General features: G+C 36.7%; 1 protein-coding gene across 13 annotated transcripts in view; it reads left to right on the top strand.

Moving 5' to 3' along the window:
* LOC117360845 (protein AF-10-like) overlaps nucleotides 1-19,145 on the top strand; it is a 206,017-nt gene that overhangs the window by 162,850 nt on the left and 24,022 nt on the right. For 3 of the 13 annotated variants that reach the window (XM_033945347.1, XM_033945349.1, XM_033945343.1), the window contains exons 2-4: nucleotides 2,631-2,908; nucleotides 7,040-7,081; nucleotides 15,941-17,633. In XM_033945347.1, the coding sequence (XP_033801238.1) occupies nucleotides 2,647-2,908; nucleotides 7,040-7,081; nucleotides 15,941-17,633 (1,997 nt within the window). In that variant the 5' untranslated portion in view covers nucleotides 2,631-2,646. The other 10 variants (XM_033945345.1, XM_033945346.1, XM_033945344.1 and 7 more) reach the window with 9 other exon arrangements.

Here is a 19,145-nt window from a genome sequence, read left to right as displayed (position 1 = left end):
AGAAAGCTATTAGAAATCTTATTTTGGAGATGGCAATTGTAAAGTATTACCTCTTGAATGGACTTTATATTTTCAGTAAAAGGCTTCTTTAAAAAGAAAGCACTTTAAGCTACTTTTAAATTTCTGCAAATCTTGCTCGAGTCTTATATATAAAGGAAGAGAATTCCAAGTCATTGGAGCAGTTACAGAAAAAATAGAAGCACGGTGTGTTCCGATAATTTTCAAGGAAGGAACATTAAGGGTAAACTGTGAAGATGATCTAAGAACTCTCGATGAGCTATATGGAATCCAAAGCCTATCTATAAATGCTGGAGTGTTGGTCTGTATTGTCTTGAAGACTAGAAGAGCTATTTTATATGTAATCCTATATGTTATTGGCAACCAGTGAGCTTTTTGCAGTAAAGGTGTGACATGGGCAAATTTTTTAGAGCCTGAAATTATCTTTATTGCTGTGTTTTGTATAAGTTGAAGACGCCTTATGTCTTTTAAATATGCCCCTTTTAATAAAGAATTGCAATAATCTAATTTAGATATTACTAGGGAATGAACTAGTGTATTAAGGGAGAGTTTGTCCAGGAGGGGGACCAGTGATCGTATCATCCTCAATTTATAGAAACAATTTTTGACCAATGCACTGATGTGCGAACGAAATGTGAGTTTATTATCTATTAGTACACCCAAAATTTTTGTGTTGTTAGTTTGTTTGAGTGGCTTATTATCGATTAAGACTGGGTTAATAAGTTGTGTTATGGGCTGGATTTGGGCAAGCTTAGCACTGGTACACTTTGCAGCGATAATCAAACTTTTTATAAAACGTCCAGGGCACAATTTCTTTGTTTAGGGCTAGACCTGTTTTAAAAATGAATAAGGGTCAAAAGTTACCCAAACTGACCAGATGACCACGGGGGGATGAAGGCATAGCCCCACCCTCTCCCCCACTAGTCATTGACCCCCATCCCCCCCAAAGATCTGAATGAAATAGTACATATCTGTCTCAATGACAGCTGCAGATACACAGCTCCCAAGTGATACTTTCTCAAGAGTTCTCACCAAGTTATTCACATTGTGAGAGAGAGATGTTTAAGTGCTTCAGCGCCATCTACCGGATTGTCATCTGTACCCCTAAAGCAGGCTTCATTTTCAAAGCTGAAACAGACTGTGTCGGGTCTGGAAGAAATGATAAGATATTTTATATGTTTTGTATCATATTTGTTGACTGTATTCAATAAACTCTGCTCTTATCTCAGGTTGATGTGTACAGAACCTTCTACAGTAGTACAGCAGCAAGCAGGTATCTGGAATAGCCTGGTGGACATTGCAGTGGACTCCACCCTAATTGGTACACTTGTGGGAGAAAGTGAGCCCACTAAAACCCGCCAAAAAGTACTGCACCTACATATAGGTGACATCTGCAGCCATAAGAGCTATTGGGGTGGTAGACAGGTAGATTGAGTAGGTTTTGGGAGTGTTTTGGAGGGTACAGCATAAAATGTAAAGGGGTTCTGGTTAGATGTGTACCTGACACCCTTATATGTGAAGTTCACACTGCTCTGCTGGCATGTCTGTGGCCAGACTAGTATAGATGATGGTGATTGCCCGTCCTATGTCCAAATGCCTAGGTTTTGGACATGTTGCATTTGGACATTTTCGTGTTCGAAAATGGTCAAAAAAGATAAGACTCCCTAAGGGCCAAAATGTCTAAATAGGTCATTTTCGTAAAGAGAGATGGATATCTAGGGGTTTCAAAAATGGATATTTTTCTCCGTCTAATTTTTGGATGCTTTTCTTAAAATGTCCAAGTCAAACTTAGACGACCTATTCAAAATGTCCCTCTTGGACCCATACAGTACCGTAGATTTCTAGAGGGCATAATTTGTGGTTGTGGAGAGGAAGACTCAGAGCAATGCTTGGAGATTCTTTTTCACGGAAAGGGTGGTTGATGCCTGGAATGCCCTCCCAAGGGAAGTGGTAGAGAGGAAAACGGTGGTGGAATTAAAGCGCAAGATAAACATAAGAGTATCTCTAATTAGAAAACAAAGAATGTAAATTAAAGAGCTAAGGCCGGTACGGGACAGACTTACTCAATCTGTGTCCCATATGTGGTGATTTGGTATAGGATGGGCTGGGGAGGGCATCAATGGGAATTCCACTAACTTGGAACATGAGGATGTTACTGGCCATACTTTATGGTACATATCCTGCAAATAGGATGGTTGGATAGGCTGGAGTGAGCTTTGACAGCAATTTCAGCATTTGGAACCTAGGACAATACCCAGGTGGACTTTACAGTCTATGACCCAGAAATATCAAAGAGACAAGTTAATTTAATCATGTATTTTTGATGGGTATAACTAATGGGCAGACTGAATGGCACTGTTCAGGTCTTTATCTGCTGTCATTTACTATGTTACTATATGGTACTTTGTGCATCAAAGTGCTTTGAAATTGAGCCCCATGGTCATTTTTTTGGCCCAAACTGAAAACATTGCTGAAAATTAAAATAACCTTTTCAGAAAAGGGGGTTTGGTTCAGTTTCAGTCGGCCTCTATTTAAATGTAATTGCAGAATCGATCAGCGGCCTAGCATTGCTAGAAATGTTACCTTTTGAGCTTCATTTCATTTCTTTCTAGTTCCTGAATTCTACAAATGGAGCAAGAATATCTGTTTATTCTTGAAGCTCTGGAAAGTCTGGGGGAGGATGAATTCAAACGCTTTAAATTCTGTTTATCGATCTTTGGGCATGAATATTACAGCCACATTCCACAAGACAAAATTAAAGGGTCTGATCGAATCAGTACTGTGCAGCTCTTGAGAGAATTCAGTGGCAGAGAAGCTATGAATGTCACAATCAAGATCTTGGAACAGAGTAATCTCAGAAATACAGCTTTTAGACTCCAGCAAAAGATAGGTAAGCAAAACAATAAATGCAAAATTCATAGTATGCTTGACTTGTGACTTCATTCAAGCATTTGTTTAATATTATCTGGATTATTGCAGTACAATAAAAATTACTGTCCAGACTGCAAATAGAACAAAATGACACAGCAGGGATTCTTTTTGAAATAACATAAAAAAAAGCGCAACATCCTAATTTACAGAAAGGGTGGTAGATGCGTGCAATAGTCTCCCTGAATAGGTGGTGAAGACAAGAGACTATGTCTGAATTCCAGAGGGCCTGGGATAGGCATGTGGGATCTCTCTGAGAGAGAAAGAGAATAATGGTTACTGCAGATGAGCAGACTAAATGGGCCATTTGGCCTTTATCTGCCGTCATGTTTCTATTACAGACCTCTATTAGTTGCCTATAATCAATTGTGATAATTTTAAAATCCTTGTTCTATCCTTTAAAGCTTTGTGTAGGATTGGTTCTCACTATTTTAGGAACCATATAATTTGGTATTTCCTATATTGGTCTCTATGGTCATTTCAGGGAATTTGATTAAGAGGCTTATTTTCAAATCACCTAGAGTAGACACGCAAAGTACCATAGTAACCTATGTGTGTCTTAAGTGCTTTAAAAATGAGCCCCATAGCATTAAATCTAACCGTATGACCAGTTTTCCTCCCATGGAGGGCTACAGCTTTAGATTAGATTTGAGAACACAAAAAGTCCTGGAGAAAGAAGACCATTGGTGGCCGAGAAAAATAAAAAAGGCAATAGAGATAGCAAGACACTCAAATAACATCAATGGAATAAAGGGCTCTCCATAAACAAAGCATGGCAGCTGCACATCCAAAAGAAATTTAGTGCAAAAAGGACGGGGGCAAGGACAAACGCCTCCCTCCATCTAAGAGTTTCCATCCCCCTTTTTTCTGTCAATTTAAAAAATGTGTCCACAGACTTCCCTGCCAGAACTTAAAACTTTGTCCAATGGACATTTCTGCCAAAATTCAAATTTGTAATAACAATAAATTTCCCGCCAAATTCATGACCAAAAGACCTCCCTGTTATCAATCAGATCTTATGGATAAAAAAAAAAAAACCAAATACACACGCCCAACACTATTATGGGACTCCACTCTACTAACGGCAACAGATCAAGTACACAGCCTAGGAGTAACCTTAGACGGACACCTATCCCTATCCACCCACATATACCAAGTAGTCTTTACTTCCTTCTACTACCTCCGCCAACTGAGAAGGATCAAACTCTACATCTCCACACTTGACCTAGCTCAATTCCTCTACGCATATGTCCTCTCCAGAATGGATTACTGCAACTCCCTATTTAATGGAATAACCAAAAAAGATCTCAAGCGCCTCCAACGGGTCCAAAATGTAGCTATCCGCCTCCTACACAGCCTCAATTACCATGATCCCATCTCCCCAGCACTCTGCGCTGAACACTGGCTCCCAATTAACCAACGCTGTGCATTCAAGGCCCTGGCAATAGCACACAAAAGAATTTATGCCACCACCCCTTCCTACATAAAATCCAAGCTACCCATCTACATCCCCACCCGCACCCTCCGCTCAGAAACGGAGATACGCCTATGCATTCCCCCCGGAAGGTCCCTCCTCTCAGAAACCGCCCACAAACGCTCCTACAGCCACTTCATTCCCCAACTCTGGAACCAACTCCCCCCTCAACTCAGACTACAGAACTCACTAATGACATTATGGAAAATGGTAAAGACCCTCCTCTTCAACTAAAGGTCACCCTCAGTCTACACCCAACCCCCTTAAACCCCACCTCTACCCTTCTTTCTCCATTCTAATCTTCTGCCTAAATTTCTGCATAGTCCACTCTCAGCCTATACTCAAATAACTTGTATCTAAACTAAACTACTTATATTTAAACTGTTGTTCTTAATTTGCTGTATAGTCCCTATATATAAACTGCTGCACAATCTTGTATGTCCAAGTATTTAAATCTACTGTATAATCTTGTATGTCCAATTCACTCCATTGTGAATGTTTACTTGTAAACCGTTCTGAGCTACTGGGAGGACAGGATAAAAATCTAAATAAATCAGTGGACCCACTATATATATATATATATATATATATATATATATATATATATATATATATATATATATATATATATAGACAAACTGTAGACCTCACAGCATACCCTGAAGAAAGTCACAGCATGATAGCTGAAACGTCAGTTCTAGCTACCCAGATGCATCGAGATCCAGAAAACAGCAACAAATCAGTTAAGTGCAGTATTCAGCATTTAACTGGCTATGGATTACTGCATAAATATAGAACTGGTCCCATTTATGTGGTTAACTGGTTAAATGCTGCTGAAAATTAGTGGTTAGCACCAAAAAGGCGATTTAACCCATTGCATTGAATCTAGAATTAGCATTCAGGAAATTCTTGTGTTAACCTGTGTTAAGCCCAAATTTTACTGCTGTTTACTGCAGCTTAATAAAGTAACACCATATATTACAAAATATAATTTAAGCACATACTTGACAAATGTTGATGTGAACATTAACACCAGCTCTAAGACTGCCCCTTAGGACAATATTTTATAAAGACGTCACCTGCTTATCTGTATAAAATAAGACTTTACATAGGTACCTTAAATGATGCTTTATTTAGGTACCCCCTCATAACATTACCACCATAGTGACTAAAAATACACAGGTAGATGAGTTATATCAGGGGTCCCCAAAGTCCCTCCTTGAGGGCCGAATCCAGTCGGGTTTTCAGGATTTCCCCAATGAATATTCATTGAAAGCAGTGCATGCAAACAGATCTCATGCATATTCATTGGGGAAATCCTGAAAACCCGACTGGATTTGGCCTTCAAGGAGGGACTTTGGAGACCCCTGAGTTATATATTCACTCATCACTGGTGAACTTGTATTTCTTTTGAGTATTGGCCCCTGTTTTATAAAGGAACATAGGTGCCTACAATATGGGCACTTTCATAAAATAGACTTTGAGACCTCCTTTTTAGAACTTGGATATAGATACCATGGGGCTCTTAATCAAAACTTTAAAATGTCCAAAAACTTGCCTAAGTCGGCACTGGGATGTCCAAGTGCCAATAATCAAAACAAACTTTCTGGACGTTCAGCAGCACTTAGCTGCTGTGCGTCCAGAGCTCAAAGGGGCATGTTGTGGGAGGGGGGTGTTGTGGGTGGGAATCGGGTGGGCTTACACGTGAACGTCCTGAAGCAATAATTGAAGCTTTTCCAGGACATCCTAGACAGAAATTACATGCTGGGACTTAAACCAAAGTAAAATAGGTCTAAGTGTCCAAAGGTGACCAAACTGACAAGATGACCACTGGAGGGTTTAAGGCATGACCCCCCACCCCTTACTTTCCTAATGGTCATGACCCCCCTTTCACCACCCAGAGATGGAGGGGGGGAACCCCAGCACATTGAGAGCTTGCCATCAGCTGATTTCGGCAGAGGAATCCCCATCAGCTGAGCTGGTTTCAGGATTCCCCGTGCCAGGATCAGCTGAGCCCTGGAGCCCTCCCTCAACATTGCTGGACCCCCTCCCACATCCCCCCCATACATTCCGAGGACAGATCAGCAGGAGGGAAACCCATTTCCTCTTGCCTATAGGGTCGCATTCTGCAAATGACGAGCCTTCCCCCTCTCATGAGAGGGGGGTCTAGCAATGTTGGAGGATATGGGGGGATCAGGGGGATGTTGGTGGGAGGGGTGTAGAGCTCCGCGGCTTAGCTGATCCTGGCAGGGGGAATTCCCATCAGCTGAGCCAGCAGGAATACTCCCAAATGGCTCAGCTGATGGGAATTCATCTGCAATCAGACAAGGTAGTTGGATATATCTATAAAACTTGCTTTTGTGTGTTTTTAATGGTGACATTTTTATTTTTGAAAATGGCTAAAAAAGATAAGACGTCCTAAGGACCAAAACTTATACATAGATCATTTTCAAAAATAAAAGATAGACATCTGGCAGCTTTGAAAATTAATATTTTTTCTGCTGGGTTTTTGGATGACTTGCCTAAAACATCCAACCTCAGACTTAGGTGTCCTATCGATAATGCCACTCCATGTTGTAGTGTTGTTATTTGTAAATAACATTCTCAATTTATTTCCAGCGTCTGAGCACAATCAAATTATTATACGAAAGATAAGAAAAGGTATGAAACCTCCAAATCTATTTAGACCATTCTTAGTAATGTATTATATGTTTTTATATTTATAAGTAGGGTTCTATTTCAATGAGCTAGTATTTCAGATACTTTTCACCTTCTCAAAAGACAGGAACCTTATATTTTATACTAGATCTGAGATCTCAACCTTTTCTTTTGCAAAGTCAAAATTAGAGTGCATAGTATCCCCTCTTTTCTGTTTCCAAGTCTGTTCTTTAGCTAAGAAATATAGCTACAGTTACGCCATTGCATCTTCATTTTTGAGAGTAACTTAGGCTTGCCTTCTGTCCACCAAGTTCCAGTTTTGGTCCTCTCCTTGCTTTAAGCATTGATTGTTAAAATACTTTTTGAGGGGCGTGGCTTAACGCGAACACGAATGGAAGTGTAATCGCTAAGCTCCTCTATATCTAGGCAACTGAAGAAAAAATATTATTCCCTTCTTGAAGATTTCAAAAAAAAAAAAATTATTAATAATGATGGTGTTACCCTCTAAAGCCTGAAGTTGAAGATTGAAAGAATAACAGCTGAAAAGTTAGAGTGCCGACATCAAATCGCCGACATCAAAAAAAGCTGAGGGGAAGGTAATTTCACCGGCTTTTATCTTTATTGAAACGGCAAAGCAGAGAGTGAAGATAGATAAAAACTTAAAATGGCCAACGTATATAAAATTTATGGGCATTGAGAGAGAGAGTCTTGCAGCGAGAGAAATTTAAAAGATAGAGCTGTGGCGGTTTGAAACAAATTTCTCTTGCCCGCGCTGAACAGAGACTCTGAGGGCAAAGAATCGGCAAATTTTCTCCTTACTGAAATATTAGGAGACTGAAGAGGAGGTTTGCTGGAGCGATTAAAACTGACAAAAAGTTAAAAAGAAAAGAACTGATCTAATTGTGAGGCTGCTGTCAGTTGATTTGTGTGGCGATTTGATTTCTCCTGCCGACGCTGACTCAGAGCCCTACGGGTGGTGAATGAGAGAGATCAGTATTGTCCTTTTTGCCGGTTTCTTTATGTGAGGACAGATCATTGAATAAAGAAAATTGGATCGGCACGGGATAGAGAAGGGATATTAGAAATTTAAACTGACCAAAAAAAGAAAGAAAGTAAGAAAAAGACTGATTCTAGTGTGAAGCCTGCTGTTGATTGAATTCCTGAGCTGTGACAGTTTGAAATTGCCATTTACAGCCAGTTGAAGCCCTGAGAGATCAATTAATAACTTGAAGTATTGAAAAAACAAAACGATCTCATTATAAGGCAGTTGTCAGTTTAACAATCTAAAGCTGAGACAATTTGAAGCAGCTCTCTCCTGCCGATATTGAGTTGGAGTCCTGAAAAAGATCAAATTACCCTCTGCTTGAAGTAATTTCTAGTAGAACATTGAATACTCCATTTAATTAATAAATAGAAAATTTTACACTTCAGACTGATTGGGATAGAGGGCTGCCTGTCAAAGATAAAAATATGACAGTTTGATATAGCCCTCTCCTGCCTGAAGTCAAAGTAAAGCCTGAGGAAAAATAATTATTTCTTATGTGCTGAATAACATAGTGTTTCTAAAGAGCTGAAAGACATTAAAAGGAGACTTGTTTCTTTTCCTTTCTCATTGAGACAATAAAACAGATAACTAATAAGAAATTACTGTGGAGTAAATTTCTGCTGCTTGAAATTCTGAGAGAGAGAGTCTTGAGAACAAGAGGAAAAGGATTTTTCTTTTATTGACTATTATATTTGGACAGAGATACTGATTTGTAATCTGCTCAGTACTAGAACAACGCAACACTGGAGTAAAAAAGAAAAGATATCAAAGACAGATTACAAAAAAATTGTGACTGAAATATATTTTAAGATTCCTAACAAAACTGAATAAATAAAATCCACGAAAAAAGAAACAATAATATGGCAAGCACCAGACAAAACAAAAATGAGGCTGGTACATCTGCAAAAAGACAGAAACAAGACCAAATAACACCTAGCAAGATACCACTTCCTATCGAAGAATCAGACATATTAAGCAAAGCAGAAGTTATGGAAGAACTAAAACAAATCAAACAAATGCTTAAGGAAACTATAACTAATATGTCGGAAATGAAAGAAGAAATTTTAAATATTCATAGACAAATGGAAGTTAACAACAAAAGAACAACTGAACTAGAATCAAAAATGGAAACTATAGAATGTGAATCAAAAAGATGTAAAAACGACAGCCTGGAATTAAATAAATTAAAAGATCAACTGGAGGACTACGAGAACAGAGGAAGAAGGAAAAACATCAAACTTTTTGGAATACAAGAAAATTTAGAGGGAAAAAATACTATCCTTTTCCTTGAAAATTTAATTCCAAAAATACTACAGTTAGACTTGAAACAACCAATTGAAATTGAAAGGGCGCATAGAATCCCAATTAAAAATTTAGAAAACAAAAACAGACCAAGACCAATAATTTTCAAAATGTTGAGATACCAACAAGCACTAGAGATACTAAATGCTGCAAAAAAAGATAAAAACCTAAATTATAAAGGATCAAGATTATGGTTTTTACCAGACTTTGCCAAAAACACAGCAAATAAAAGAAAAAGACTACTAGACATGAGACCTCTACTAAAAGAAAAAGGATTTAAATATGGTCTATACTACCCGGCGAAAATGAGAGTATCATCTGGAGACAAATCCTTATATTTTGAGGATCCCGAAAAACTAAAAGATTTTCTCTCTAAACCAGAACCTATGATATTTTAACATAGAACATTAAGATGGTTTTGAAGACTCTATGAAAAATTAGAAAATATGACATATCGAAATATCTGAAGAAAAGGAGGAAAACAATACAAAGAAAAGACAACAATAATTATAAGAAAGAAAGAACAAAATATAGGAAAATTATTAAATAATACACTACATATATGTTTAAAATAATTATATGTTGAAATCATAATACTAAGGAAATACAAATTAACATATTGTTAAATGGATAATGATACATTAATGAAATGTTATGGAAAATGATTAAAGATATAAAAGATCAATATAGATAGATAGAAGGGAAATTTAATTAAATATTGAATATTGATTGCCTGGAATGGGGAGAATGTTTGGATTACAGTTCCAATGTGTATCCTTAAGCAGCCAATGTACTGGGTGGGAAAGGGAGGGACAAAGAGAATATTTACTAGAATAATTAAGGGAGATATATTAGGGTTAAATATGTGTGTCATGAAGAAAATTTTTTGGATATTAAATATGAAAGAGGAGAGGAAGAATAAGATAATGAAAAGTATTAAAATGTATAATGTCTTTTAAAATATATTCTATTAATGTCAATGGCCTGAATCATGTAATTAAAAGGAAAAAAATATTAACATTTTTAAAAAAGCAAAATGCGGATATTTACTGTCTGCAAGAGACCCATCTTAATATGAAGGAATCACAGAAATTATCAGGTGGATGGATAAAGGAATGTTTTTTTGCTCCAGCAGTGGGTAAAAAAGCAGGGGTTGCAATTCTTATAAATAAAAAATGTATGGCCAATATAAAGGTAAAAAGTTCAGATCCACATGGAAGATGGATACATATCGATATAGGTATGGGAAATGATACCCTGACGTTATTTAATATATATGCCCCTAATTCGAATCAATCAGAATTTTTCAAAAAGCTACAAAATATGTTATTACCACTGGCTGCCTCTAATTTAGTGGTGGCTGGAGATTTTAATGCTGTAATGGATCCATTATTGGATAAAAAACCAGGTAAAAATATTAAATCTTTAGGTCTAGATAATTTAGTTCGATCATGCGATTTGAAGGATATATGGCGTATTCTTCATTTTAATGATCAGGAATATTCATTTTGTTCACAGGTTCATAAATCATTTTCAAGAATAGATTATATTTTTGTTTCAACAAATAAAGTGCAACAGGTGATTAAAGCCTCCATTGATCCTATTATCATTTCGGATCATGCGGGAATATGGATAGAATTACAATTAGATCAATTAGAAAATAATAGACCTCTTTGGAGATTTGATAATGCATTGCTTGTGGGTGACAAATTTTTGGAAAATTTTAAAACACAAATTAATGAATTTTTTCAAACAAATTTAGTGGAAGATACATCTATAGAGAATGTATGGGATGCATTTAAAGCAACTATGAGGGGTAATATTATATCATATTCAGCTTTTATTAGGAAACAAATTAAAAAACAATATATAGAATTAGAAAAAGAAATAAAAATATTAGAAGCTAAATTGATAAGTAAATGGGAATATGAAGTTTTGCAAGCTCTTTTGAAAGTAAAAGGTAAATATAATGAATTAACTTCAAAAATGATAAGAAAAGATTTGTTTTCCAAGCAAACAGTGTATTATGGAAATTCTAATAAGGCGGGAAAATTATTGGCAAATTATCTTAAGGCAAAAAAAAGGAAAACTAATATTAATGGAATAAAAGATGATAATGGTATAATAACAAATCAAACAAATATAATATTAAAACAATTTTTAAATTTTTATAAGGATCTATATTCTTCCGAACCTTGTTTGGGGAAACAAAAAGATGGAAAAAAATTTTTAGATTTAATTAATGGACCTAAAATTCCTGATCATATAAAACGAAGTTTAGAAGAACCTATATCATTAAAAGAATTAGAAACAGCATTGGGATCTCTTAGAGTTGGATCCGCTCCAGGTGGTGATGGTTACACAGTAGAATTTTATAAAACATTTCAAAATATCCTTTCCCCACATTTACTAAATTTATATCAGACACAACTTATAAAAGGTAATATTAAAGGTACTATGGCTGAATCAATAATAATTGTTTTGCCTAAGCCAAATAAAGATCCTACTTTGGTTTCAAACTACAGGCCTATATCTTTGATAAATGTTGATAATAAACTTTTGGCGAAAATTTTGGCTTTGAGATTAGCTAAAGCTCTCCCACATATTATAGATATGCATCAAACGGGTTTTGTTGCTAAAAGACATTCCTCCAATAACTCTAGACTATTATTTCACATGCTAAACTTATCAAAAAAAATGGATGAACCGGCTTTTACAGTTTCATTAGATGCTGAGAAAGCATTTGATAGGGTAGAATGGAATTTTATGTATCAGGCTTTAGAATGGTTTGGTATAGGTTCTGGATTTATACAAATGGTAAAAACATTGTATAGCTTCCCGATTGCAAGATTAAATATTAATAATATGATATCTGATGGTTTTCAATTGCAGAGGGGAGTTAGACAAGGCTGTCCTTTATCTCCTTTGTTATTTGATGTTGTATTAGAACCCTTATTGTTAGCAATACAGCAAACGAGGGAGATACAAGGTATTCCATATTCAGATATGGAATATAAAATTTCGGCTTATGCGGATGATATTTTGCTTTATTTGAGAAATCCAGAGTCTACCTTATCTTCTTTATTGGAATTAATTGATAAGTTTGGCAAATTTTCAGGTTATAAAATTAATTGGAATAAATCTGAAATTATACCCTTGAATGTTTACTGTGTAAAAGGATTATTTGATACTTTTCCATTCATATGGAAAGAAGAAGGATTTAAATATCTAGGCATTCAAGTTAAAAAAACAATTGAAGATACTGTAAAAGAAAATGAAAAATATGTATTAAAAAAAGTTACGGAGTTATGTGAGCAATGGAACCCATTACATATTTCTTGGTGGGGAAGAGTTCAAACTATTAAAATGATGATGTTGCCTGTAGTTTGCTACCAAATGAGTATGATACCTATTTATTTTCAGGGGTCCTTTTATAAAAAGCTTAATAGAATTTTAACAAAATTTCTTTGGCTTGGTAAAACACCTAGAATAGCTTTAGTAACCTTACAAAAATCAATTAAGGAGGGAGGGGTAAATTTTCCAAATTTCTATAGGTACCATCAAGCCTATATTCTACGTCAGGGTATGTATTGGATCCTCCCAGAACTTATAGATAATGCACCAGATTGGTTATATTTGGAATGGCGCCTTATGTTTCCCCTAAATTTAGTTCATCTACCAAGTATTAATATACCTAAAAGATACAAAGAAAATAAAATAATAATGGATACTTGGAAAACATTGAGATTTATTGATAAATTAACACCCATCCCAATATACAAATCAACTAATCAATCCATATGGATAAACTCCAAGATCAAAATTGGCGGAGCTCAAATCCTTTGGAAGAACTGGATTAATGCAGGCATTAGAACTCTAGATGATATTATCTCAGAAGGTAAACTGCTGGATTTTCCACAATTGCAACATAGATTTGGTCTCAATAAAACACAAAGTTTTAAATGGTTGCAATTGAAGCAGGCCATTCAGGTTGGGTTCCCTGAATGGAAATCATTAAACAATCAATATAGTTTAAAGTTCTTATGCTTTAAAACAGACTTCCTAGGACATCAAGCCGCATTGTGGTATAAATTAATATCTGGATATTTAAATAAAAAACCAAAAAATGGTCTAAGAGACATTTGGAGCATTGAGATTGGACATCAAATTAATGCATCTCAATGGCCACTAATTTGGTCTTGGAGAATGGGATGTACAGTGTCAGCATCTATGAGACAAACATGGTTCTTTTTATTACATAGAGCTTTTTGGACCCCTACTCGTTTGCAAAAATTAGACAGTTCTAAGTCTAATAGATGCTGGCACTGTAATTTAGAACCAGGGACAATAGATCATTTATTATATCATTGTCCTTATATTAAAATTTTTTGGAATTCAATTTGGCCACAAATTAATAAATTAATGGAAAATCATATTGCAATATCATATGATACAATTTTATTTGGAACAATGATGAGAATAAAAAGTCAAATTTCACCAGAAAATAATAAGCTTTTATTAATTATGACAGGGGTTGCCATTCAACATATAACTAATAATTGGAAAAATTACAACAACCTAAATTACACATTTTGGTGGAATACAATATGTCATATTTTTAAAATGGAAAGAACAATAGCAATACAAAAGGGGACATATACTAAATTTATAAAAATATGGGGGCCATTGACAAAATACTGTAATGAATAAATAATATGATGTTTTCTTCTTCTTTTCTTCTTTTAAGGATTTTTTTTTTTTTTTTTTTTTTTATGACACACATAAAGGGGGGGTAAGAAAAATTAATTTATATATAGTATGTTATAATATATTATACAAAATATAACGTATGAATAAAAGGTAATAAAAGGGTGGGGGGAGGGAAATGGGACAAAATTTGTTTAGATTATATTGTATTAGATATAAAAAAGTTATTGAATATTTATCAATTGTATTCTAATATGTTGTATACTTTTTATAAAAATTTGAAAATTAAAATATTATATTAAAGTAATGAAAGGGAGGGGGAAGGGTGAGGGGGAAAATCAAATTCAGATATATAATGTATTAGATATAAAAGTGACTAATATGCATTTATCAATTGTAATTTATTATTATGTACACTTTATGAAAAATTAGAAAATAAAAAATAATGGAAAAAAAAAAAAATAAATAAAATACTTTTAACTATCTCCTGCCAATGATTGCCCAGCTCCATAAACAAGGGCATCTAATCTTTCTTAACCTGGACGACTGGCTTCTCATAGTACAATCATAGTTATGGGTCATAACTCTCCTGACGAAGCAATAATTTTAGTACATAAGAACTCACAAACTTAAAAAAAGAACAAAACCTTGCACAGCAAAACCCACCATAAAGATCTCTATCTACCATGCAGTGATGGAGGAAAAAAGCCTCAGAATTCCAGAGGTGATACAAAACTAACGAGCAATGTACAATATCACCTCAAGAACGGACTGAATCTTTTATTGCCATAAAAAACCATATTTCCCAGTGTACAGTACACTGTACTGTATACTGTACTTTAGATAACAAAGCAAGCACAGCCATACTAGCTCAGACTAATGGTTTATGTAGCACAGTATCCTTTTTCCAACAGTGACCAATTCAGTGGCAAGTACCTGACAGAAACCTATATGTTAGTGATTTTCTTGTTTCTGCATTTCTTATCAATTTTCCAGTTCCACTCTAAATCCAGTTATTAAACTGTACCAACAGTGGCTCGTACAATCAGCTTTGCTAGATACCATTAAAAACCACAGGCTCGCACTGCGGGGAAGGGCAGGCAAGTCGGGGCTGAACAGGGCAGAAGATCGGGGCTAAGCAGGGCGGTGAGACAGTTGGAAAGCTGAGGGCTGAGAACAGGAGATCGGGGCAGAGAGCAGGTCGTGGCAGAGACACAGTGGGTTTATTGCAGGGCTGGCAGGACAGTCGGAAAGGAGGTGAGCGACTGGTCCCAAGCAGTCGCTTCTTGTTTATCGTCCAGCCCAGTCGGTGTTCAAGATTTTTGTTTAGTGAATCGTGTCCCTGCCAACTTTGCATGCCGTTTCCCTCGTTTGCATGCACGGATCGGAATCTGATTGATACACAGGTTAGTGAATCGGGTCGGAGGGAAATCGGGTTGCAAAGTTTGCTTAGTGAATCTAGCCCTAAGACATATCAATTCTCATACTTAACTCCTTAAAAGCCTAACGGTTCAAGCCTGAGCAGCCTTAAGCTTGTGAATTGCCCACTTGTGTGCCTAACTCAATCATTTGTCGACCAAAATTGCAATGTTGATTACCAGTAATGGGTGTTTTTTTGTAAACAGCAGGTTTGATAAGATGTACAATCCCTCGCACCTCTCCTAAAGTTCATGGGAGACTAGTGCTATTATGATGCTGTTGGATGATTCACCTACTTTGTATTTTATCAATCCTGCTGTCTATGGAAAACATCAGTTACAACTATACAATATTGCTGTATTTTATAATTGTTGTTTTCTTATAATTAGATTACAGGCAGAAATACATGGAAACCATGATAGAGGAATACCAAGTGATAGAAGACAAGAATTCTCGCCTTGGGGAAAGTATTCTCTTGAATAAGAGATATATTCCTCCAATAATTATTAAGAAACACCGTTGGCAGGAGGATGACCTGCATCAGATAGTTGCTGGTGGAAACAAGGATTTGGATGACTTGAATCAAAGAGAGAACCTTGAATGTATTTCCATTGGAATAGATAAGCTTTTTGAACCCAATGAACATGGACTTCTTGCAAGCACTGTAGTACTACAGGGGCCTTCTGGTATTGGGAAGACAACAACTTTACGGAAGATTATGCTGGATTGGGCATCCGGAAACATTTATGAGAAATTTGACTATATTTTTTACCTCAGCTGCAAGGAAATGAAACTCATTCAGGCAGATACAAGCCTGGCTGAACTACTTCTAAGTAATTGTAAGGACCCAAAGACACCAGTAAGTGAAATACTAGCAAACCCTGAAAATCTACTTTTCTTAATTGATGGTTTTGATGAGCTGAGATTTTCCTTGGACTACCTGAACAGTAAACTGTGCAGTGATCCTCATGAGAAGGCCAGCATTTCATGTATTTTTAATGGCTTATTAAGGAGAACAGTCCTCGACAAATCACATTTGCTAATTACTACCTGGTCAATGGCAGCAGAGAAACTCAAGCGCTATTTAGTGTCACCTTGTTCCTTTGAGATCCTGGGATTTTCCCCAAAGGGCCAAGAGGTGTATTTCTCAAACTTCTTTGAAGACGAGCAGCAAGCAAAACAAGCCTATACATTTGTACAAGGGAATAAAATGGTATACTCCATGTGCTTTGCTCCTATTGTGTGCTGGAGTGTATGTACAGTGTTTCAACAACAGTTTGAAAGTGGACAATCTCTGGATGAGAACCTGACCACCAGCACCTCATTGTTTGTGTTTTTTGTCACTGGTATGTTAAATCACTGTTCTTGCAAACAAACTGCACAGAAGCACCTGCAAAGCCTTAGCTCCTTGGCAGAAGAAGGCATGAGGAAACACACAATTGTGTTTGAAGAAGAGCAAATTAAAAAGCATAATTTAGATGCAGAAAATATCTTGGCCCTGTTTTTGAATAAAAACCAGTGTCAGGAAGGTACCATGAGCCGTAGCACCTTCAGTTTTGTCCATTTCACTTTCCAGGAGTTCTTTGCTGCCTTGTTCTTTGTTCTAGAAGCGAAGCCACAAAGTAACGCTAATTTGATCAAGTTGCTGAAAGACAACCAAGAGAAAACTGATGGGTTTCTTACAGCAACTGTACGTTTTCTTTTTGGCTTACTTAATGGAGACACAGTCGGCTTTATCCAGAAGAACCTAGCATGTAAGGTTGATTTTCAGATTAAGGAAATCTTAATGAAGTGGGTGATGGTATCGGCCACAAAGAATCCACCCCTCAAAGAACAGAAGTTGCTGGAGTTGCTTCACTATTTGTTTGAGACTCAGGATGTAGAATTTGTGAAAGCTGCCATGGAACGTTTCACAGAGATCAGCCTTTCCTCTCTACCTCTGACTGTAGCAGATTGTCTTGCGCTGACGTTCTGTATCAATTATAGCTACAAAAAGCACACTCTTCATCTTCAGGACTGTCAGCTTGGATATCAGCAGCTTGATGTATTAATGCTGGGAATTGCAAACTGTCTGTATCTTAGGTAAGTAGGAAAGCACTTTAGCAGACACTCAGGCTCATAATCCAAAAACATAGATATCCAAAAAGCATTCTAAATCGGCATTTTGACGTCCTAATCGCTAGGATGTCCAAGTGTCGATAATCAAAACCGTCTTTCTGTACGTCTAGCGAGGTGTTCCAGCCTCTGTACGTTCAGAGCACGAGATGGGCGCGGTGAAGGCAAGTTCTGGGCAGGCTTTGGGCAGTCTCGAGGGTGAGTTAGACATGGATGTCTTGCAGCGATATAATAAAATATTTTGAAAGGCATCCTGGATGGAACTTATATGTTTGGAACTAGGACCTGTTTTACAAGGGTCTAAGTGCCACAAAGGTGCCCCAAACTGACCAGATGACCACTGCATGCATCAAGGTAAGACATCCCCACACTCCCCCAGTGCTCACTGACCCCCCTCACATCTACAAAGATCAGAATACAAATGTACATACATGTCTCCAGAACATCAGCACCTGGTATTGGAAAGCCTAGTAGAGCTGCACACAGGTGTCTTAAGTAGCCTGGTAGGTAGGCTAGTGAACCATAGAAAGGAGTAGCAAGTCCCATAAGCCACTCTAACCACTACATTTATGGTGGAAAATGTGAGCCCCACAAAACCCTAATCTGCTGCCATATAGGTGCCACCTGCAGCCATAATGGCTATTGGGGTTGTAGACTGGTGGGTATAGTGGGTTTTGGGGAGCACACCATAATCTATAAGGGAGTTCTGGTGAGAAGTTTATCTGGCACCCTTTTTGTGAAGTTCATAACAGTGCCCTCTAAGGTGCCCCACTGCTCTATTGCCATGCCCCTCCCACATCCAAATTATCTTGTTCTGGGCATTTATGACATGGATGAAATTTTGGTTGAAAATGTGGTATAAAGATAGATAATAATAATAACAACTTTATTCTTCTATACCGCCACAATCTTGCGACTTCTAGGCGGTTTACAATCAAGAGAGCTGGACATTCAGCAAGTTACAATGTGCAGATAGTCAGAGGAAATACAGAGTGCAGAAACTTTAAGGAAGCAAAATTATAGATATACAATTTGCTGAGCGAGAGTATAAGGTATACAGATTGGGAGAAATTTCCAAGTGGGCCTGTTAGGAGAAAGCTGCCCTGGTGATCTGAGCATCGCAATGGCCTGGATGTCCAGATAGAGGATTTAAAAAAAAAAAATTTTTCGATGTATGGTGGTTTACCTTTCAAAAATAGGTATTTTCTTACTGTCAACTTTGGACATCTAGCACCATATGTCCAAATTGGACTTAGATGTATGTTTTGAAAATACCCTTCACTGTAGTTCCTTTGGTATTTACATTTATAAATTGTAATCTGTGCTTTGGTTTAATTGAGTGGAGTCTACTTTTATAACCAGATGCTTACAGTATCTGTTTTATGTAAGTGACATAGAGGGCATTGATAAGACATATAAATCCTAGTCTAGACGTTTTGCGGAACATGCAGAAAAATCCAGTATCAATTATGCAAATTT

The sequence above is a fragment of the Geotrypetes seraphini genome, chromosome 5, assembly GCF_902459505.1.
Source record: "Geotrypetes seraphini chromosome 5, aGeoSer1.1, whole genome shotgun sequence".
NCBI classification, from domain to species: Eukaryota; Metazoa; Chordata; class Amphibia; order Gymnophiona; family Dermophiidae; genus Geotrypetes; species Geotrypetes seraphini.
Note: the sequence above shows the minus strand (reverse complement) of the source record. Positions and strands in the feature narration are given on the sequence as shown.